Source organism: Cebus imitator, unplaced genomic scaffold, assembly GCF_001604975.1.
Source record: "Cebus imitator isolate Cc_AM_T3 unplaced genomic scaffold, Cebus_imitator-1.0 Scaffold183, whole genome shotgun sequence".
Taxonomy (NCBI): domain Eukaryota; kingdom Metazoa; phylum Chordata; class Mammalia; order Primates; family Cebidae; genus Cebus; species Cebus imitator.
Window position 1 is genome coordinate 1,341,221 of NW_016107498.1, and position 23,702 is coordinate 1,364,922.

The 23,702-nt window shown below is 34.6% G+C and overlaps 1 protein-coding gene across 7 annotated transcripts in view; it reads left to right on the top strand.

Annotated features, from left to right (window-relative positions):
- The window catches only part of CNTLN (centlein), a 338,923-nt gene that overhangs the window by 69,511 nt on the left and 245,710 nt on the right, over positions 1-23,702 (top strand). For all 7 annotated transcript variants that reach the window (XR_005202994.1, XM_017545934.2, XM_017545930.2 and 4 more), the window contains exons 3-5: positions 409-493; positions 9,554-9,688; positions 10,305-10,484. Coding sequence is in view for 6 of the 7 variants with exons in the window: in XM_017545934.2 (XP_017401423.1) it covers positions 409-493; positions 9,554-9,688; positions 10,305-10,484 (400 nt within the window). In the remaining variant the exon portion in view is untranslated. The remainder of the gene's footprint in view (positions 1-408; positions 494-9,553; positions 9,689-10,304; positions 10,485-23,702) is intronic.

Here is a 23,702-nt window from a genome sequence, read left to right on the forward strand (position 1 = left end):
CTCTGTCACTCTCTCTTTGAAACTTTTACTTAAAAAATGGTAAATTTTATCCTCAATATAATTGTGTAAATAAAAGCTTAAATTAACAAGAACATGTTTACTTATTTTTAATTATTTTCAAACTGATGACATGGTTATTGCAATCAATATTAAACCATGTTTTATGTAATTTTTATCACACATCTAAATATGGAAACGAAACTGTTCTTTTAGTGTGAAGTTGTGTTAGTTTTCAGCAGTTGTGAGTTGCTGTCACTGGCCATATGGTTTCTGATTAATTCTGAAAGAGCTGTCAACTCAAGATGATTTAATTTTCAATATTTTAGTGATATTTATATTTGGGATATGAAAATTTAAAGTATTAGCTACCAATTATGACTAATAAACTCTATATATTTTTCTATCTAGAGAAAAACAGAAATCTGAAGCTAAAGACAGAAAAGTTCTAGAAATTCTACAAGTCAAGGATGCCAAAATACAAGAATTTGAACAGGTTGGTGTTACAATAAAAACATTGGAAATTACTATATTTGTTTTGGGTAGTAGATCTTGAAAATTATATTTATTTTTTTGCAGTAGTATTTATGGAGACTATAAGGGTCCTTATGTTAAAGCATTACTATTTTGAAGTCACTAGTAAGATTATTCTTTATTATTAATACTTTGCTTGTACCCTGTTATTTGTTTTCTGAATTAATAGGCTTTAATTCTATCTGATGTTACAGTTTTATAATAGTATCTGGCTGAGATACTGTTTGTTTCTTAAACTAGTAAATTTTCAGAATTTCTAGAAAAGATAAAAATTGAGATGATATTATTTATACTTTTAAAAACTTGTATTTTTGTATTAGCTCTGTATTAGGCTATTCTTCCAGTGCTATGAAGAAATACCTGAGACTGGGTAATTAATAAGACAAAAGGTTCATTGGCTTATGGTTCTGCAGATGGTACAGGAAGCACAGCAGTATCTGCTTCTGGGGAGGCCTCAAGGAGCTTTACTCATGTCAGAATGCAAAGCAAGAGTATACACTTCACATGATTATAGCAAGAGCAAAAGAGAGAGACAGGGCATGGTGAGAGAGGTGCCACACACTCTTAAACAATGGGAACTCATGAAAACTCACTCACTATGTAAAGTAAGCACCAAGCCATGAGGGATCCACCTTCATAACCCAAATACCTCTCACCAGCCCCCACTTTTAGCTTTAGGAATTACAGTTCAGTGTGAGATTTGGGCAGGGGCAACTATTCAAACTATATCAAGTACAATCCTATCTCTTATGTGCAATCAGTAAATTACACAATTACATGTAATTATATGTATATGTAATATGTAAAATTATGTGTGATTATGTAATCAGTATATAATTAATACAAAAGTACATGTGGTCATGCTTCCTGGAAGAATTTTCAAGATAGAAACATCTTTAAAAAGAAGTAAAAGAAATTTAAGAGTGGCTAATATTGTTATATAATATTTAAATTCATTTTATACCCAATTGCTCATTATGGAGCAAATTAACTATAATTTTTCTTTGGTGGTACCTTTTTGGCAACTATGCTTTTTTGACATTTGAATTTATTTTCATTTCTAACCAATTAAAGGGTCATGAGAACTTTGATCTAGGGTCAGTTATTGTTACAAAGTTGTTTTATGAAATGACTAAAAGTTCTGTTCCCTCCATCCACATCAGTTCTTTCTAAAAATGAGTAGTGATTCCAAAATAACGTATAAATGTGAAATTTATACCTTTTCCAAAGTTGAGTTTGTCATATAGAAAATGTCATAATTGGTGCTATAATGATAAGAATAACATTTTAGTTAGTTTGTTCTGGAAACAAACAGTTGTATTTACCTCCCAAGTATTAAACAATATTAAAATATGCTCTAAAATAGGTAAATACTGTCATGTGCCTGGTATATTAATTGGATCAGGCTAAGCTGCTTAGTAAATACAGCCTTACGACCCAGACGTGGCAGACATCATTTTGTATTCCCATTTTACTGGAAAAAATTTGGCTACTCCAAGATTCAGGTGATTTGAGAAAATGTAGATACAAGTTTAGCAGCCTCTTCCTCAGTTACACCTCTATTCTGTTAGAGAAGGAAAATGGGTTTTGGCACTCTTTTTAATATCCTTAGGCATTAAGCTTGCAACACTCTAATGAATGCTTTTCAGTTTATCATCTTTGGATAACTATAGCATACCCTTAGAAAATGTTGCCTTTTTTAAATGAAAATATATATTCCCCATTTATTTGTTAAATTCCTTGTTTACTTCTGCATCCTTGAGTAGAGATTATTTCATTATTTTTTTGAGTGAAATCACATAGCTTATGTATAGCATAGTAAACTTCCATAAGATAAATTATTTGCTTTGTAGGGACCCAAATTTCTTTAGGTTTAATTATTTCATTTTTGTGTAATGATGGTTTTAAGTTTCTACAAGGTATATTTTCAGTTAGGTCTAACAAAATGTTGTATTAAATGTATGTATTATCCTGTGATGGCATAGTAGAACATTCAGAGTTCCATTTCTTGCCTTTAATGCTTTTTAAATCTCTTTGATTAGGTGAGGATAGAAGTAAGGTGGAAATAGCCATATTTTCCTACACTACTTTGTATTTTCTATGAGGGCAGAGTCTTTCTCATCCACTTATCAGTCTCATACAGATGACTATATACCCAGCGCCTAATTATTAATAGTTATTTCATCATCAAGTCCACTGATATGGACCGGAATTATTAGGTTGGCAGGAATTAAAGGTATGTAAATGGAACTGTAAGGACGTGATAGTCATTTTGAAAATGACTCTTAGGTTTTCAATTAGAGAAACCAGCAGAACAGTGGGATTATTATCAAAAAGAGGGTTATTTTCAGGAAGTAAAATTGTTTTGAAGGTAAGGTTTTGAGCTTCTTTTAGTTTGTTTTAGGTGTTGATGGGAATTTCAGTTAGAGATTTTTAGCAAACTGTTGGAAGCATGAATCTGATACTTGGGATGGAGTTTTGACCTGGAGATGTGGGTATATAATGGTTTAATTAGAGGGAAGACTTTAAGCAGCGAGAATTTTGAGAACAAGATATTTGCTGATACTTTTAATGAGGAAGGAAAAATTTTAGTAAAAGAGATGGAAAGACTTTAGGGAAGTAAGAAGAGAGTACAATGCAGTGTCTCATAAATTGAGAAAAGAGAGTTTCAAGAAGCAAAATGTTGTCATTGTTGTCAAATGCTACAAAAAATGGAATAGGTTTTTGAAAAAGACATTATATTCAGTAATCATGAAATTTTTAAATGAATTTTAGAAAGCAATACAAGGGGGATGGCATATGGAATTTTAAGAGATCATTGAATTCTGACAATGTAAGGGAAAGGAGTGAAGAAATGTGACATTCTGGGGTAGGGAAAGAGAGGGATGGATTGATTGATTGACTCATTTATTTTAAGTAATAGCTCACACAGTTATGGGCTGGCAAGTAACTCTGCAGGGCAGCTTGGCAGAATGGAGATCTAGGGAAGAGTTCATGTTACATTGCAAATCCTAAGGTAGTCTGGAGGTAGAATTTCTTCCTCCTCTGTGGATTATAGTATTTTCTTGAAGCCTTCAACTGATTGGATGAGGCCAGCCCACATTATGAAGGGTAATCTGCTTTTTTCAAAGTACATTAGTTTAAATGTTAATCACATCTAAAGAATAGTTTCACAATAAATAACATCTAGACTGGTGTTAGATAAGAACTTGTGTACCATGGGTAGCCTAGCCAAATTGACATATAAAATTAGCCAAATGGGTAAAAAAAGAGCTGGAGTAAATAGGCTTTAGGTTTATCTGGCTAGAGATTACACTGTGTCCATTGTTTGCTATGGTATGAGTTAGAGGCAAAAGTTTGGTATTCGTGTTTTTTATTTGAATTTTTGTAGATACTTTGTAAATATCCTTGATATGCATAGTTCTTTCAGTTTTCTTAAAAAGAAAAACCTTGCACAAATTAAATTCAATGTAGTTTAATTGAGCTGAAAAAGAATTCATGAGTTTGGTAACACTCAGGACCAAAAGTGGTTCAGAGAGCTCTGCTCCACAAGATGGCCTGGGACTATGTATAGCTAGAGAATGGAAGTGAGAAACAGAAATAGCCAGATTGGTTACAGTTTGGTGTTTGCCTTATTTGGACATGTTTTGGCAAGTTGCGTTTGTGATTGGCTGAATGCTTGGCTGCTGTAATTGGCTGAGACTCGGCTACTATACAAGAATATTCTCTCAAGTAGGGTTGTGCTTGTTTACATATTGTTAGGTTATAGTTACCTACAGAGGCAATTTAATTTAATAGTTGCTATTTAAACTGCATTTTTTTGGTCAAACCTATTGATTATACAATAGCTCTATTGATATGGTGGTAGGGTGTTGGAGGAGGAGAGGAAATGTTATGTAGTGTTATGTTTGGGTTTGTCTTTTGGTGGGCTGTGCTTCTGGACTGTGACCTTCAAAATTCTTCTCAGTTTTTTTTTTTTTTTGTCTCCCCCCTCCCCTTACCCCCTTAGGAGAGAGAGGAAGGCTAGAAGGTGCTAGATTTGGATATTTCCCTTCCCCAATTTGGTTTGTTAGGCTGAATTAAAATCCCATGAGTCTGGGCTCTGGTAATAAAGGTTTTCTTGGTGACAGACCTTGGTAAGAAGAAAAGAATAGTCTCAGTGTGTTTAAAGATGATTACTTTCTCCCTCCACATGTTGGAAACAGGAAGGAATTATTGTCCCATCTTCCTTGTGACATGACAGGGGTCCAGTAGTTTAAACTTATGAAATGTGTCGCCTCTTATTATTTGATGGTTCCTCTGAGTGCTGTTTGCCTCCTTCGCCTGATGATGACTGGGCCATCCTTGAGTTTTAAACTCTCAGACTTGTCTATATTGATCTTCTAACAATTCATTAATTACAGAATAAGTTTTTCCACCTTGGTGCTGGCTCCTGTGGAAACATTTTTTCCTCGGCATCTGTTCCGTTAAGTTGTTATTCTATTTGCCTGTCTGTCTTTTCAATTTTGGGGGCATTGGCTTGCTGGATAATCTCAGTTCCCTAATGGATCTAAAAAGAGTTGTTGATTTTCAGTTTGTTTAGCTTTTTTTCTTATTGTGTAAATGGGAAAGATGACTTCCAAGTTCCTTACATGCTGGACTGTTAACCAGAAGTCCCACCATTGAATTTTTGTTGTTACACTGAAAAATATTAAATAGCTCCTAATTTTCATGTTTCATAGCTATAAGATAGAGTAAGAATGAGAATGACAAATCCTTTAGCTTATTTAAATCTTCTATATCTAGTGAAATTACTACCAAGTTATATACTTTTTTTCAGCTGATTGGAGAAAATCTTTCATAGAGTGCAAGCTAATAATTATTAGTGTAAAGAATTGCCATGTTTTTTTTTTTTCGTTTTTTTGTTTTTTTTGGTAAGACTGTGTTTTAGCTTTGTCACTGTTATAAAATAATGTAATACATTTCCCTTGTAGTATTGTGCTTAATAGCATGACTTATGATAATCTAGTATATTGTATTTAATTAGATGATGATTCCTTTTTAACAGTATGTTTCTTTTTTTCCTTACCTTCTAGGAAGCTCAAAAGTTTCATTTCCTAATTGCAGTTGCTTTTTTTTATCCCTTCCTTTTTCTCCACTTATCACTGTTTTAGTTATATTGTGGTTTAATTACTGCTTTTTTTTTGTTGTTGTTGTTGTTAAAACTTTCATGTCCATTTTGAAAATAGGTCGGTATAAATAATAAATTAACTATGCTGAAGTATTGCCTAACAGTTTGGGTCTTATGCTTCTTCCCCACCCCCTACACGTTTTTATCCCTGCTTCATACTCGATATTATTCTCTTGTTACTCTATAGACTTCTCTTGACCATTATTTGAATTATTCATTTCATGGCTTATCTGTAATAAATTATTTGTTCCAGACATTCCCTCTCTTGTCACCGCTTATTGCCTTATGGTTCATTTGAGTTGTGTTTGCTATTTTAATATTAACTCAAGCCAGACTATTAAGAATTTACCTACCTCTGTTCAGAAAGGTTTGTTGAAAAATATTAATAAAGCTAAATTTTAAAATGAACTTTAACTGTATATATCTGTGCTTTCATTATTTAGATTATCGAGGGTATATTTTATTAGGAAATTATGTTGATTTATTCAAACTTTTACACTTTTTTAGAATTTATCAGTGCTCTTGTATTGGGAAAGAATCTTTGTCTAACTTATTACATTTTAATGATTTTGTGATACAAGAATCTGTATTATGAAATGTAATATTAAACTAATTCTCAGAATATGATAGTTCTGGTTAACCAACTTTTTTTTCTTATTATGCTTTTAAATTTACAAACTGAGTCTGTGTTGGTCCTTTTGAATTACTATTCTAAGTTAACTCAAATGCCCAAATCTCATGTATTAAATAATTTTCATGAAAGGACTCGCTATTGATATCATTTATGTTGTCAATGCCTGTTAAGTTTAGTTCACTTTAGTGGGAAAACCCTTTTAAAACTTGTCAATTGGTCAGTGTTCTCTCCTTCCTAGAGTTTAATTTCTGGAATAGACAAGAGATGCTCAAATTTTATCATTTCTCCTTCAAAGCATAGGCTTCTGGGTCTTTTACAAACAGCTTTAATGCTTATATTATTGAATTTATTATTTAGTGTCAATCTGATCTGTAAACACTTAACAATCTAGTTTGGAAGATATTATGAGTAGATAGAGAGATAGCAAGACTAGGTAGTTTGTTATGTATCAAATGAACAATATAGATAATACAAAAATTTAGAAATGGCAAGAATTACAAAATACTGGGATAGTAAGGGAAACTTATTGAGGAGGTGGAAATTGAATCTTAAAGGGGCATAAGACTTAGCTGAGAGTAGAAAAATTGATTATAAATTGTGGATGAGCCATTTTTATGCGTCTATTTTTATGTTACTTGATTGATGTCAGGCACATTTAGATATGGCCTAGTAATTAAAACAGGACATAAAAGTTAAAACTGAGATGCTGTTTGTACTTACTGGATTTAAAAAAATTTCCAACCCTGAGAGTTAACTGTTGGTAGGGAGGTAGAGTACTGAAAACTCCTGAAGTGCAAATAATCGTTGATTTAGCAATTTCACCTCTAAGTGGATATAATCCAGAGAAGTGTTCTTCATACTTTTATTAATATGATCCTCAGACTGAAAAAAGTACATTTTACTTCATGACCCAGTAAACATGAAATAAAAATTTCATATAATAGTTATTTTTACTACATATAATTAAGATAAACATATGCAAATGTTTATATCAAATGTGAATTTGCTAATATTTAAATACAATAAAAATCTTAAACATAAAAATTTAGAAAATAATTATAAAGCATGTCTGTTTCATAAGTTTATTCCTGTAACCATAGTTTCTTTGCTAAGAATGTGCGGCTATTAACTCGATACTTTCTGTTGTATTATATTCCATTAAAAAAATACTGACTATGGTAACTAAATTTATTTAATGACCCATTACTAGATGGTAACCTGTAGTGTGAAAAACACTGCTTGGGAGAAATTCTTAGTCATAAATACTTGGAATCATGTTTAAGAGTGTTCATAGCAGCATTGTTTGTATACCCCTTTACCTCAAATGGGAAACAGCTGAAATACACACCGATAAAAGATGGATAAATATAGCATATTTTTCTGATGGACTAATACTATTTATGAAGGTAATTGATCTACACTTGCATTCATCATTATGAATATGGGAACATATGTTGAGCAAAAATAACAAGCTGTATAATATATGTAGTATGATTTAACTTAAATTTAGAAATAAGCAAAACTATACAGTGTTTTAAATAGGGACATATATCTGTCTTTGAACTATAAAGAAAAGCAAGACAAAGATAAGAATCAGGGTTTCAGTATAATGCTTATTGTTGGAGGGAATAGGAGGTATTAGAGGATAAAGGGATATACATGAGATATCAAAGATAATGATACAATTTTGTTTCCTCGATGAATGTTGGTATGTACAGGGTCCACTCCTTTTATTTCTTTTAAGTATAATAAAATCAATAGTATTATACCTTTAAAAACTAGAATATTGGGGTTAACTCAGCGGGCTGAGCTGGGAAGACTGCTTGGGTCCAGGAGTTTGAGAAGGCAACATAGTAAGATCTTATCTCTACGAAGAAAATTAAAAATTAGCTGGGTTGGTGACACATACCTATGGTCCTATCTACTTAGGAGTTTGAGGTGGGGGGATCCCAGGAGTTCCAGGCTGCAGTGAGCCATGATTGTTCCCCTGCATTCCTGACTGTATGACATAATAGAGTGAGACCCTGTCTCTAAAAAAAATGAAATAAATAAAATATAATATTGGATATATTTTCACTTTATTCCTAAAACTCAATCCATTTTTCATTCTGCTCCTGAATCTTCCCCTCATTTTTGGTTTATTTCCAAGTCCTTTGGAGACAATTTGATAAAGAGGAAATATGAGAGTATAAAATAAATTGATATTTAGGGATCAGCATCAATGATAGCTCAGAGATGGAATAAAGTCTACTGAGTGTAATACTTAAAAAATGTGTTTCCATCTTGATGTGTCTCTTTCTTGGTTGACAGACAAAAGGCGTTATTGAGTCTGACTTGGAGGCTTCCAATAATTGTGTTAGGCTGGATAGTATGTGCTTAATAAATATTAGTTGAAAGAATGGATGGATTGATAAAAGTTGAAGAAGTTTAGGAAAGAGATAAAATCAGGATATGGATTTCATTTTTAACAAGTTAGTTTGAGGTAGTAGACAATCCAAAGGGGGAGGTCTTGTATAGCTGGAAATATGAGACTGGTGATTGGGAAGGTGAGGGCTGGATTATAGACTGGATAGTCTTTCAGACAGAGGTAAGATTAGCAGCCAAGAGAAGCACTACAGTTTTTGAGAGAAAAGATATACGGAGAAACAAGGGAAGGTAAAAATTGAGTCATGGGTACATCTACCTTGTAGGTGTGTAAGTTAGGCATCTCACAGGTGAAAAGAATGTTCAGTTAAAAATTATGACAGTCTTAACATTCTAAATATTCTGTCTACAGAATAACTTCCCATTAAAAAATTTTTAAAGTGATTTATGCTTTCACAAAATCAGTTTTTCAGAAAAGTTTCTTCTAAATGACATTCAGATAAAATAATAAGGAATTATGTTAGCTACAAATATATTTTCTTTAATTAGAATATTTTTTAAAAAATCTTTTTTTTTCTCTGTTACACATCAGAATTCTGAAAGCTTGCTTTCTGAGTGTGGCTTAATGTTTAGTGTCCAGTTTTTATGTGTTCTTCAACATAAATAGGCCCTGTATTTGCACATTTTAGTTAAAAATTATGGGCATATCACAGGAAATGAGAACTCTGGTGATAGACATTATTATGAAAGCAGTTAATCCTAACATTAGCAAATCAAAATGTAAAACCTTTAAAATAAAGTATTTATTTTCTTAGAAATAATAGCTCACCAGTAATTTAATTTTTTTTCCACAGAGAGAATCACTACTGAAACAGGAAATAAATGACCTTGTGAAACGGAAGACTGCAGTAGATGAAGAAAATGCTTTCTTAAGGAAAGAATTCAGTGAGTTGGAGAAGAAATTTAAAGATAAAAGTCAAGAAATTAAGGTGTGTTGACTTGTACATAGTTTTGTGGGACTGTTGCTTTGAAGTTCTGCTTTAAGCTTTGTTAGCCTTTGTGGCACAGGAAGTGACAGGTTTGGAGGAAAACTTGCCTTAGGCCCTGCTGTACCATACAGTTTTCTCACATGCAAAAACTCTGATAAGGCTGCTTTAAAGCTAGAACTCTAAGCTTTATAACTTTTAGATAAATAGTTAATGATGGAAATGGAGCTAAGAAAGTAGGAGTGTGAATATGTGGCTTCTTGTAATTAGATTCTGATGGGACTGGCATTATTAATTGATAAAACCCAGGTCTGGGAGGATATGTCTGTATGGGTCTCAAAAATAGCTGGGGACAGCATCAAAGGCAGCTTGATCAATTAATGGGCTCTTTGCAAATGTGTACTCATCAAAGCTGTCATCCAGTGAAAAAATATGACCCATCCACCTGCATGAAAAGAGGCCCATAAAAGTACACAGGTGACCTTGGCTATCAAATATAGAAGAAGCTGCTGTGAGGGTAAAACTGCACAGTTTGTATTTGCTGATTAGTTCTCACCATTTTTTTGGTTGTTTTTTTGGTTTTGTTTTGTTTATTTGCCCTTGTGGTACTGTTCTACAGGACACTAAGGAGTGTGTACAGAACAAAGAAGAACAAAACAGACTAGTTATAAAAAATCTGGAGGAGGAAAACCAGAAATTAAGCACCCGCTGTGCTGACCTGCTGAATGACCTGGAGAAACTGAGGAAGCAGGAAGCACATTGGAGAAAAGAAAAATATAGCACTGATGTAAAAATAAAGGTATACAATGGGAATGGAATGGAATCCACACTCCTCTTTTGAATCTAACTTTTTCTAGGAAGCTTAATACATGTTATTTTCTTTAAATAACAAGTTATATATTCAAATCTACCAGTGGGGCCTAGCATTAATTTATATTCTTTCACTTAAGACCCATAGCTTTTTAAAAATTGATGTTGCAAAGCAGGAAACTGACTTCAAATGGTTATCCTAAAATGTAATCATTAAAAAATAAAGGCTATTGCATTTTGAAATAAAATGTGTTTTCAAAAAACATATTTAGAATCATGGGTTTTAACTTTTTCACTTAAGGCCTAAGCTTACAAATATAGCTAGAATTTATTGCAATATAGTTTTTAAGACTATTTTCTAGATTCTTTAAAATATAAAATGTAAAAAAATACTAAGCAGTTAAACAATACAAATATGTGGTTCTATGATGGTGCTTTCTTTGACTTTAAAGGGCCTTATTTATGGGAAAAAAATTTTTTTTATGGAAGAGAAAGGTTACAATCAAGCTTTATAATCTTATATCCTTTTTTAAAGGCTAGTCAAGTGAGGCAGTGGTTTCTTATATTTTTTTGATTAGTATATTTCAAAATAATACTTTTGTGGTATTCTCTTTGTCTTTAGAGGTTTTTGCTAATTTCTTTTCTCATTAAATTATATGCTTTCTTTTTTTTTTTTTATAATAGGTTTTGTTGAAAAGGCCAGACACAGATTTTAGTACTAATAAGTATGTGGTTTCTCCATGCATATGCCCCTAAAAAGAAAACACACACACACACACACACACACAGCTATTCACCAACTATTCACCAACTATAAGCGGCTGACCATATGTATCTGCAGGTTCTGCGTGGGTGGATCAAAGTATTCAGAAAAAGAAAAACACAATTAAAAGTAACAATATAATAATAAATGATACAAGTAAAAAATACATTATAACTGTTTATATTATATTTGGTATTTTAAGTAATCTAGAGATGATTTAAAGTATATTGCAACACGTCTGTAAGGTATTCACAAATACTGTGCTGTTTTATATCAGAGATTTAAGCATCCATGGATTTTGGTGTCTGTGGAGAGTCCTGGATTCAATCCTCCAGGGATACTGAGGGACAATGGTAATATGTATGGATGTATGGGTGTGTATATGCATGTGTACAAGAATATTTAAGTTAGGGGAGAAGGATATATCTTTCTCAGTGTATACACCTTTTGTAGATTACTTAAGTCTATTAGTGCACAATCATGGGATGACTGAGCCATTGAGATAATTGAATTCTGGTGCATTTTCTTAATTTTTGTGCCAGCTTCTGCTTCTATGCAGGGTTTAAACAATTTGGAGATGTGTTAATTCACAGCTACATAATTATTTGGTGATTTTTATTTCCTTATTTATTTTATTTGAATAATCAGCTCTGGGATTTGCTGTGACTTGTAGTTGTGTTACTTTTTTTTTCTCATGGGGTTATTGTCTTTTTCTTAATTGCTTTTTGGGCATTCACTATTTATTTTGGATACTAATACTTTGTATCTTATAAATACCTTCTGTTCTACATACCTTGAATAAGGAAACTAGACTTTCAAAAGTTTGTGAATTTTGGTAATCATTTTATTATTTTCTTCTCAAATGTTTTTGCTTTAAAAGTTTTATATGATAAAGCTTTCCTAACCCCCAAGTCTTTAATCTAATTATAATTTATTTTTGGATGTGATGGTCCATGTCATTTACTCAATATCCGCAGAAGCAGCAAGATTGTTCACTGATCTTCTCCCAGCTTTCTCTCATGAAGCATGATCATAAAAGAATTCTCATAGCTACCTTCCCAGAAAGTGGATCTTATGACCCTCTTGTACCTAGAGTCTAAGAAGAATCTGAACAAACAGTCCTTTCTAATAAGTTTACTTTACCACAGGATCATATGCCGTTGTCCTCCAGTCACAATTTTACATGTCTTTCCATAAAAATACACAGTTTTTCCTGGGTCTTTGGGTCTCGATTTCTGATATCTACTGTGTCATTTAAAACTTTGGTTAAATAAATTTGTTATATTTTTCTCTTAGTAATTTGTCTTTTATTAACAGGATGTCAGCCATGAACCTTGCCATGGGTAAAGGAAAAGATACTACTTTTTCTTTCCTACATGTACATAAATTTTAATTTCTCTTGCTTATATACTTAAGAGTGAGGTTATTGGGTCATATGGTAACTGTTTTTAAGATTTTGAGGAACTGCCAGAGTATTTTCCAAAGCAGATGCACCATTTTTCATTCAGACACTATGTTTAAGGGCTTTGATTTTTTTCCATGTTCTCACTAACACTTGTAATTGTTTACCTTTTTTGTTATAGCCACCTCATGGATGTGAAGTGATATCTCACTATGATTTTTTGTTTGTTCATTTGTTTGTTTGAGACAGAGTCTTGCTGTATCACCCAGGCTGGAGTTATAGTGGCATGATCTCAGCTCACTGCAAACTCTGCCTCCTGGATTCAAGCTATTCTCCTGCCTTAGCCTCCCAAGTAGCTGGGACTACAGGTGCATGCCACCACATGTTGCTAATTTTTGTATTTTTAGTAGAGACGGGGTTTTGCTACGTTGGCCATGCTGGTCTGGAATCATTGTGGTTCTGATTTGCATTTTTCTGATGGCAAATGATGACGAGCATCTTTTCATGTATTATTATCTTTGGAGAAATGTCTATTAAAATCCTTTGTGTATATACTAGATCCACATTCTTTATCAGATATATACATTGAAACTATTTTTTCTAAATTCTTTGTTATTTTTTACTCTCTTGATGGTGTTCTTAAAAATACCAGTTTTTAATTTTGATAACATTTTATTTACCTTTTTTTGGTGTTGCTCATGCTTTTGATGCCATATCTAAGAAACCATTGCTAATCCAAGGTTATGAAGATTGACACCTTTATTTTGTTCTGGGAGTTTTATAGTTTTATGTCCTAGATTTAATTCTTCGATACATTTTGAGTTAACGAGTTAACTTTTGAATATGGTGTGAGATACAGGCCCAACGTCATACTTTTATATGTTATTTAGTTGTTTCAGCACCATTTGCTGAAGAAAATTCTTTTTTCCCCACTGAATTGTCTTGATACCATTATTGAATATCAGTTGACTGTAAATATAAGAGTTTATTTCTGGACCTCAGTTCTGTTTATTTGATCTATACATCTATCCGGCCTATGCCACACTCACTTGATTGTTGCAGCTTTGTAGCAAGTTTTGAAATTGAGGTTTATGTGTCCTCCATATTTATTCTTTTTCTAGACCAGCTATTCTGGGTCTGTTAAATTTTCGAATGAATCTTAGAATTATCTTTTCTCTTCTGGCCAAAAAAGCCATCTGAGAGTTTAATAGAGATTGCCTTGAATCAGTAGATCAGTTTGGGGAATGTTATCATCTCAATAATATTAAGTCTTCTGATCCATGAACATGTGATGTTTTCCATTTATTTAGGTCTTCTTCAATTTTTTCAATTGTTTTGTAGCTTTCACGGTATAAATTTTCACTTCTTTGGGTAGATGTATTCCTGAATATTTTATTATTTTAGATGCTATTGTAATTGGAACTATTTCTTAATTTTCATTTCATATCATTCATTCATAATGTGTAGATACACAATTGAGTTTTGTATACTGATCTTGTATACTGCAACCTTACTGAATAGGTTAACTCATTCTGATTTTTTAATTTGTAAATTCCTTAAGACTTTCTACATATCATATCGTGACATCTGCAAATAGACATAGTTTCATTTCTTCCTTTCTAATCTGAGTGCTTTTAATTTCATTTTGTATTTTTCTGCTAGAACCTCTGGTACAGTGTTAAATAGAAAAAGAGTGGATATCTACATCTTGTGCCTTATTTCAGGGGCAAAGGATTTGCTTTTTCACTGTTAAGTATGATATTACCTCTGAGGTGTTTTGTTGTTGTTATTTTATTAGATTGAGGAAGTTCCCCTCTAGTCTTAATTTAGTGAATGTTTTTAAAAAATATTTATTATTATTTTGTATTTTATGGGTACAGAGTAAATGTATACATTTATGGAGGTACGTGAGATATTTTATCAGGCTTATAGCACATAATTATGTCAGAATATTTGGGGTATACGTGATCTCACTCTTTTAGTTATTTAACAATGTGTAATAAACTATTATTCATTGTGGTAATCCTGTTGTGCTATCAAATACTAGATCCTACTCAGTTTAACTATATTTTTGTACCTGCTAACCATCCTCACTCTCCCTGCAGCCTATGCTACCCTTCCCAGCCTCTGCTAAACATTGTACTGCTCTCTGTCTCCATGAGTTCAATTGTTTTAATGTTGAGCTTGCACAAATAAGTAAGAACATGCAAAATTTGTCTTTCTGTGATTAGCTTATTTCACTTAATATGTCCTCCATTTCCATCCATGTTGTTGCAAATGACATGATATCATTCTTTTTTTATGTAAGAATAGAACCCCATTATGTGTGTTTACTACATTTTCTTTATCCGTTTGTCTCTTGATGAACACTAAGGTTGCTTTCAAATCATGGCTCTTGAGAACAGTGTTGTAATAAACACGAGAGTGCAGATATCTTTTTGATATACTAATTTCCTTTCTTTTGGGTTTATACCTAGCAATGGTATTCCTAGGTCTCATGGTAGCTCTATTATTAGTTTTTATCGGAATCGTCAAACTGTTCTCAAAAGTGGTTGTACTAATTCACATTCCCCTCAACAGTGTACAGAAGTTCCACTTTCTCCACATCCTTGCCAGCATTTGTTGTTACTTGTTTTTTGGATAAAAGCCATTTTAACTGGGATAAGATACTATCTCAGTAATTTTGATTTACATTTCTCTGATATCTCATAGTAATTTTGATTTGCATTTCTCTGATGATCAGTGATGTTCAGTACCTTTTCAAATACCTATTTGTCATTTGTGTGTCTTCTTTTGAGACACGTATTCACATCTTTTGTCCCTTTTAAAATCAGCTAATTAGATTTTTTTCATATAGAGTTGTTTGAGCTCCTTATATATTCTGGTTATTAATCTCTTGTCAGATGGTTAGTTTGCAGATATTGTCCCTGTCTGTTCACTCTTTTGATTGCTTTTTTTGCTGTGCAGAAGCTTTTTAACTTGATGTGATCCCATGTGTACATCTTTGCTTTGGTTTCCTGTCCATGTGCGGTATTACCTAAGAAATCTTTGTCCAGTCTTATGTCCTGTAGTTTCTGCAGTGTTTTCTTTTAGTAGCTTCATAGTTTGATGTCTGTTACTTAAGTATTTAATCCATCGTGATTTGACTTTTGTACATGGCAAAAGATAGGGGTCTAGTTTCATTCTTTTGTATATGTATATCCGGTTTTCCCAGCACCGTTAACTGAAGGGACTGTCTTTTCCCAGATGTATTTTCTTGGCACTTTTGTTAACAGTGAGTTCATTGTAGATACATGACTATAGTTCTGAGTTCTCTGTTTTGTTCCATTGGTCTATGTGTTTGTTTTTATGTCAGTACCATGTGATTTTGGTTATTATAGCTTTGTAGTCTAATTTGAAGTCAGGTAATGTGAGTCCTCCAGTTTTGTTCTTTTTGCTCAGGATAGCTTTGGCTACCCTGGGTTTTTTGTGTTTCCATATAATTTTCTTTCTTTCTTTCTTTTTTTTTTTTGAGACGGAGTTTCGCTCTTATTACCCAGGCTGGAGTGCAATGGCGCAATCTCGGCTCACCGCAACCTCCGCCTCCTGGGTTCAAGCAATTCTCCTGCCTCAGCCTCCCGAGTAGCTGGGACTACAGGCATGCGCCACCATGCCCAGCTAATTTTTGTATTTTTAGTAGAGACGGGGTTTCACCACGTTGACCAGGATGGTCTCGATCTCTTGCCCTCATGATCCACCCGCCTCGGCCTCCCAAAGTGCTGGGATTACAAGCGTGAGCCACCGCGCCTGGCCTTCCATATAATTTTCATATTTTTAAAAAGAATTTTGCAAAGAATATCATTAGTATTTTGATAGGGATTGCACAGAATCTATAGATGGCTTTGGGCAGTATGGACATTTTAACAATATTGACTCTTTCAATCCATGATCAAGGTATTTCTTTCTTTTTTAAAATTATATTTTAAGTTCTTGGGTACATGAGCAGAATGTGCATGTTTGTTACATAGGTATACATGTGCCATGGTGGTTTGCTGCACCCATCAACCTGTCATATACATTAGGTATTTCTTCTAATGGTATCCCTCCCCTAGTCCTCACCCTCAGACAGGCCCCGGTGTGTGATGTTCCCCTCCCTGTGTCCATGTGTTCTCATTGTTCAACCTCCATTTATAAGTGAGAACATGTGGTGTTTGGTTTTTTGTTCTTATATTAGTTAGCTGAGATTGATGGTTTCCAGTTTCATCCCTGTCCCTGCAAAGGACATGAACTCATCCTTTTTTATGGCTGCATAGTATTCCATGGTATATATGTGCCACATTTTCTTTATCTAGTCTATCATTGATGGGAACTTGGATTGCTTCCATGTCTTTGTTATTGGGAACAGTGCTGCAGTAAACATATATGTGCACATATGTTTATAGTCAAATGATTTATAATCCTTTGGGTGTATACTTTAGTAATGAGATTGCTGGGTCAAATGGTGTTTCTAGTTCTACATCCTTGAGGAATCATCACACTGTCTTCCACAGTGGTTGAACTAATTTACACTCCCACCAGCAGTGTAAAAGCATTCCTATTTCCCCACATCCTCTCCAGCATCTGTTGTCTCCTGATTTTGTAATGATTGCCATTCTAACTGGCATGAGATGGTGTCTCAGTGTGGTTTTGATTTGCATTTTTCTAATGTCCAGTGATGATGGGCTTTTTTTCGTGTGTTTGTTAGCTGCATGAATGTCTTCTTTTGAGAAGTGTCTGTTCATATCCTTTGCCTACTTTTTGATGGGGTTGTATTTTTCTTGTAAATTTAAGTTCTTTGTAGATTCTGAGTATTATTAGCCCTTGTTAGATGGATAGATTGTGAAAATTTTCTTCCATTCTGTGGGTTGCCTTTTCACTCTGATGATAGTTTCTTTTGCTGTGCAGAAGATGTTTAGTTTAATTAGATCCCATTTGTCTATTTTAGCTTTTGTTGCCATTGGTTTTGGTGTTTTAGTCATGACATCTTTGCCCATGCCTGTGTCATAAATGGTATTGCCTAGGTTTTCTTTTAGGGTTTTTATGGTTTTAGGTCTTACATTTAAATCTTTGATCCATCTTGAGTTAATTTTTGTATAAGGTATAAGGAAGGGATCCAGTTTCAACTTTCTGCATATGGCTAGCCAGTTTTCCCAACACTGTTTATTAAATAGGGAATGCTTTCCCTATTGATTATTTTTGTCAGGTTTGTCAAAGGTCAGAAGATTGTAGGTGTGTGGCATTATTTCTGAGGCCTCTGTTCTGTTCCATTGATCTATATATCTATTTTGGTTCCAGTACCATGCTGTTTTGGTTACTGTAGCCTTGTAGTATAGTTAGAAGTCAGGTAGCATGATGCCTCCAGGATTTTTCTTTTTGCTTAGGATTATATTGGCTATGCAGGCTCTTTTGGTTCCATATGAAATTTAAAGTAGTTTTTTTCCAATTCTGTGAAGAAAGTCAGTGGTAGCTTGACGGGGATAACATTGAATATACAAATTACTTTGGACAGTATGGCCATTTTCACAATATTGATTCTTCCTAACCATGAGCATGGAATGTTTTTCCATTTGTTTGTGTCCTCTTTTATTTCATTGAACAGTAGTTCTCCTTGAAGAGGTCCTTTACATCTCTTGTAAGTTGTATTCTTAGGTGTTTTATTCTCTTTGTAGCAATTGTGAATGGGAGTTCACTCATGATTTGACTCTCTATTTCTCTATTATTGGTGTATAGAAATGCTTGTGATTTTTGCACATTGATTCTATATCCTGAGACTTTGCTGAAGTTGCTTATTGGCTTAAGGAGACTGTGGGCTGAAATGGTGGGGTCTTCTAAATATCCAATAATGTCAGCTGCAAACAGTGACAGTTTGACTTCCTCTCTTCTGATTTGAATACCCTTTATTTCTTTCTCTTGCCTGATTGCCCTGACAATAACTTCCAGTACTATGTTGAATAGGAGTGGTGAGAGAGGGCATCCTTGTCTTGTACTGTTTTTCAAAGGAAATACTTCCAGTTTTTGCCTTTCAGTATGATATTGGGTATGCGTTTGTCATAAATAGTTCTTACTATTTTGAGATATGTTCCATCAGTACCTAGTTTATTGAGATTTTTTTTAGCATGAAGTGCTGTTGGATTTTTTCAAAGGCCTTTTCTGCATCTATTGAGATAATCATGTGAGTTTTGTCTTTGGTTTTGTTTATGTGATAGATTGTTTATTGATTTGCATATGTTGAACCAGCCTTGCATCCCAGGGATGAAGCTGCCTTGATTGTGGTGGATGAGTTTTTTGATGTGCTGCTGGATTTAGTTTGCTAGTATTTTATTGAGGATTTTTGCATTGATGTTCATCAGGGATATTGGCCTGAAATTTTCTTTTTTTGTGTTTCTGCCAGGCTTTGGTATCAGGATGATGCTGGCCTCATAAAATGAGTTTGGGAGGATTCCTTCTTTTTCTATTGTCTGGAATACTTTCAGAAGAAATAATACCAGCTGCTTTTTTTAATGCTGGTACAATTTGGCTGTGAATTGGTCTGGACCTGGACTTTTTTTTGGTTGGTAGGCTTTAATTACTGGCTCAATTTCAGAACTTGTTATTGGTCTCTTCAGGGATTTGAGTTCTTCCTGGTTTAGTCTTGGAAGGGTGTATGTGTCAAGTAATTTATCCATTTCTTCTAGATTTTCTAGTTTATTTGTATAGAGGAGTTTATAGTATTCTCTGATGGTAGTTTATATTTCTGTGGGATTGGTGGTGATACCCCTTTATCATTTTTTATTGTGTTTATTTAATTCCTCTCTCTTTTTTATTAGTCCGGCTAATGGTCTGTCTTATATGTTGATCTTTTGAAAAAATCAGCTCCTGTATTCATTGATTTTTTTTAAAGGGTTTTTCATTTCTCTATCTCCTTAGGCTCTGCTCTGATCTTAGTTATTTATTGTCTTCTGCTAGCTTTTGAATTTATTTGCTCTTGCATCTCTAGTTCTTTTAATGGTGATGTTAAAGTGTCAATTTTAGATCTTTCCTGCTTTCTCTTATGGGCATTTAGTGCTATAAATTTCCGTCTACACACTGCTTTAAATGTGTTTCAGATATTTTGGTACATTGCCTCTTTGTTCTCATTGGTTTCAAAGAACTTATTTATTTCTGCTTTAATTTTGTTATTTACCCAGTAGTCATTCAGGAGCAGATCGTTCTGTTTTTATGTAGTTGTGCAGTTTTTTGAGTGAGTTTCTTAATCCTGAGTTCTAATTGGATTTCACTGTTGTCTGAGACACTGTTTATTATGATTTCCATTCTTTTGCATTTGCTGAGGAGTGTTTTACTTCCAATTATGTGGTCAATTTTAGAATACATGTGATGTGGTGCTGAGAAGAATATATATTCTGTTGATATAGGGTAGAGAGTTCTGTAGATGTGTGTTAGGTTTGCTTGGTCCAGCGGTGAGTTCAAATCCTAGATATCCTTTTCAATATTCTTTCTTGTTGATCTGTCTAATATTGACAGTGAGGTGATAAAGTCTCCCACTATTATTCTGTGGGAGTGTAAGTCACTTTATAGGACTCTAAGAAATCTCTAAGAACTTGCTTTATGAATCGGGGTGCTCCTATATTGGGTACATATATATTTAGGAGAGTTAGCTCTTCTTGTTACATTGATTTCTTTACCATTATGTAATGTCCTTCTTTGTCTCTTTTGATCTTTGTTGGTTTAAAGTCTGTTTTATCAGAGCCTAGGATTGCAACTCCTGCTTTTTTTTTTTTTTTTTCCTTTCCATTTGCTTCTTTAATATTCCTCCATCCCTTTATTTTGAGTGTCTTACCTGCAAAGAGTCTCCTGAATATAGCACACTGATGGGTTTTGACTGTTTATCCAGTTTGCCAGTCTTTGTCTTTTAATTGGGGCATTTATCCTGTTTACATTTAAGATTAATATTGTGTGTGAATTTGATCCTGTCATTATGATGCTAGCTGGTTATATTGTCTGTTAGTTGATGCAGTTTCTTCCTAGCAGTGAGGTCTTTACAATTTGGTATGTTTTTGCAGTGGCTGATACTGATTGTTTCTTTTTATGTTTAGTGCTTCTCTCAGGAGCTCTTGTAAGGCAGGCCTGGTGGTGACAGAAATGTCTCAGCATTTGCTTGTCTGTGAAGGATTTTATTTCTCTTTTGCTTAGCTTGGTTGGATATGAAATTCTGGGTTGAGAATTCTTTTCTTTAAGAATGTTGAATATTGGCCCCCACTCTCTTCTGGCTTATAGGGTTTCTGTCTAGGGATCTGCTGTTGCTCTGATGGGCTTACCTTTATCGGTAACCTGACCTCTCTCTCAGGCTGCCCTTAACATTTTTTCCTTCATTTCAACCTTGGTGAATCTGACAATTATGTGTCTTGGGTTTGCTTTTCTCGAGGAGTATCTTTGTGGTGTTCTCTGTATTTCTGAATTTGAATGTTGGCCTGCCTTGCTAGATTGCAGACGTTCTCCTTAATAATATCCTTAAGAGTGTTTTCCAACTTGGTTTCATTCTCCCAGTCACTTTCAGGTACACTAGTCAAATATAGATTTGGTCTTTTGACATAGTCTCATGTTTCTTGGAGGCTTTGTTCATTTCTTTTCACTCTTTTTTCTCTAATATTGTGTTCTCGCTTTATTTCATTGAGTTGATCTTCAGTTTCTGATATTCTTTTTCTGCTTGAATGATTTGGCTATTGATACTTGTGTATACTTCATGAAGTTCTCATGCTGTTTTTCACCTCCATGAGGTCATTTATGTTCTTCTCTAAACTGGTTATTCTAGTTAGCAATTCCTCTTAACCTTTTTTCAAGGTTCTTCACTTTACTGCATTGGGTTAGAACATGTTCCTTTAGCTCGGTGGTGTTTGTTATTACCCACCTTCTGAAGCTTACTTCTGGCAGTTAATCAATCTCATTCTCTGTTCAGTTTTGTTCTCTTGCTGGCGAGGAGTTGTGATTCTTTGGAGAAGACGTGTTTTGGCTTTTGGAATTTTCAGCTTTTTTGTGCTGGTTTCTCCCCATCTTTGTGGATTTATTTACCTTTGGTCTTTGATGTTGGTGACCTTCAGATGGGGTCTCTGAGTGGTTGTCCTTTTTGTTGATGGTTGATATTATTGTTTTCTGTTTGTTAGTTTTCCTTCTAACCATCAGACACCTCTGCTGTAGGTCTACTGGAATTTCCTGGAGGTTTACTCCAGCTTCTGTTTATCTGGATATCTCTCATGGAAGCTACAGAACAGCAAAGATTGCTGCTTGTTCCTTCCTCTGGAAGCTTTTTCTCAGAGGAGCACCTGCCATATGTTAGCCAGAGCTCTCCTATATGAGGTGTCTGTAGGCCCCTACTGGGAGGTGTCTCCCAGTCAGGATACACAGGGGTCAGGGACTCACTTGAGGAGGCAGTCTGCCCCTTATCAGAGCTCAAACACTATGCTGGGAGATCCACTGCTCTGTTCAGAGCTGTCAGGCAGTGCCGTTTAATTTTGCTGAAGCTGCTCCCACAGCCATCCCTTCCCCTAGGTGCTCTGTCCCAGGGAGATGGGGTTTTTTCTATAAGTCTCTGTCTGTTGTTGCTACCTTTTTTTAAGTGATGCCCTGCCCAGAGAGGAGGAATCTAGAGGGGCAGTCTGGCCATAGTGTCCTTGCTGAGCTGTGGTGGGCTCTGCCGAGTTCAAACTTTTGGGTGGCTTTGTTTATACTGTGAGGGTAAAACCACCCACTTAACCCTCAGCAATGGTGGTCACCCTTCCCACTATCAAGCTCTAGTGTACCAGGTTGACCTCAGACTGCTGTACTGGCAGAGAGAATTTCAAGCCAGTGGATTTTAGCTTGCTGGGCTCCGTGGGGGTGGGACCTGGTGAGCCAGACCCCTCGGCTCTCTGGCTTCAGCCTTTTTTCCAGGGGAGTGAATGGTTCTGTCTTGGTGGTGTTCCAGGTGCCACTGGGGTATAAAAAATAATTCCTGCTGCTAGCTTGGTGTCTGCCCAAATGGCCACCCAGTTTTTTGCTTGAAACCCAGGACCTTGGTGGTGTAGGCACCTGAGGGAATCTCCTGGTCTGCTGGTTGAGAAGACCGTGTGAAATTCAGTGCAGTATCTGGGCCCTAATGCACCATTCTTCCTGATATAGTCTCTCAGGGCTTCCCTTGACTAGGGGAGGGAATTTTCCCTACCCCTTGCTTTTCTCAGGTGAGGTGATGCCCCACCCTGCTTCAGCTCGCCCTCTGTGTGCTGTACCCACCATCCAACCAGTCCCAGTGAGATGAACCAAGTCCTTTAGTTGGATATGCAGATATCACCTGCCTTCTGTAGACTGGAGCTGTTCCTATTCAGTTATCTTACCTGAGCAAGGTATTATTTTTCAAAATTTTTTTTGTATCCTCTTCAGTTTCTCTCATCAATGTTTTATAGTTTTCATTGTAGATATCTTTAACTACTTTGGTTAAGTTAATTCCAAGGTATATAATTTTATTTGTACCTATCATAAGTGGGATTACTTTCTTAATTTTTTTTCAGATTGTTTGCTTATAGCAGTGCTACTGATTTTTGTATGTTGATTTTGTATCCTGCAACTGAATTTGTTTATTCATTCTAATAGGTTTTTGGTGGAGTCCTTAGGTTTTTCTAAATATAAGATTATATCATCTGCAAACAAGGATGATTTGACTATTTTCTTTCCAGCTTAGATGACCTTTATTTCTTTCTCCTGTCTGATTGCTCTAGGGCTTCCAGTACTGTGCTGAGTAACAGTGGTGAAAGTGGGTATTCTTGTCATGTTTCAAATTTTAGCATAAAGCTTTCAGCTTTTCCACATTCAGTATGATACTAGCTGTCACTCATTTATGGCTTTTATTGTTTTGAGGTATGTTCCCTCTATATCCAGTTTTTTTTTGAGAGTTTTTATCGTGACATAGTGTTGAATTTTATCAAATGCTTTTTCACCATCAATTGAAATGATCATCTACTTTTTGTTTTTCTTTCTTTCTTTCTTTTCTTTTTTTTTTTGAGATGGAGTCTTGCTCT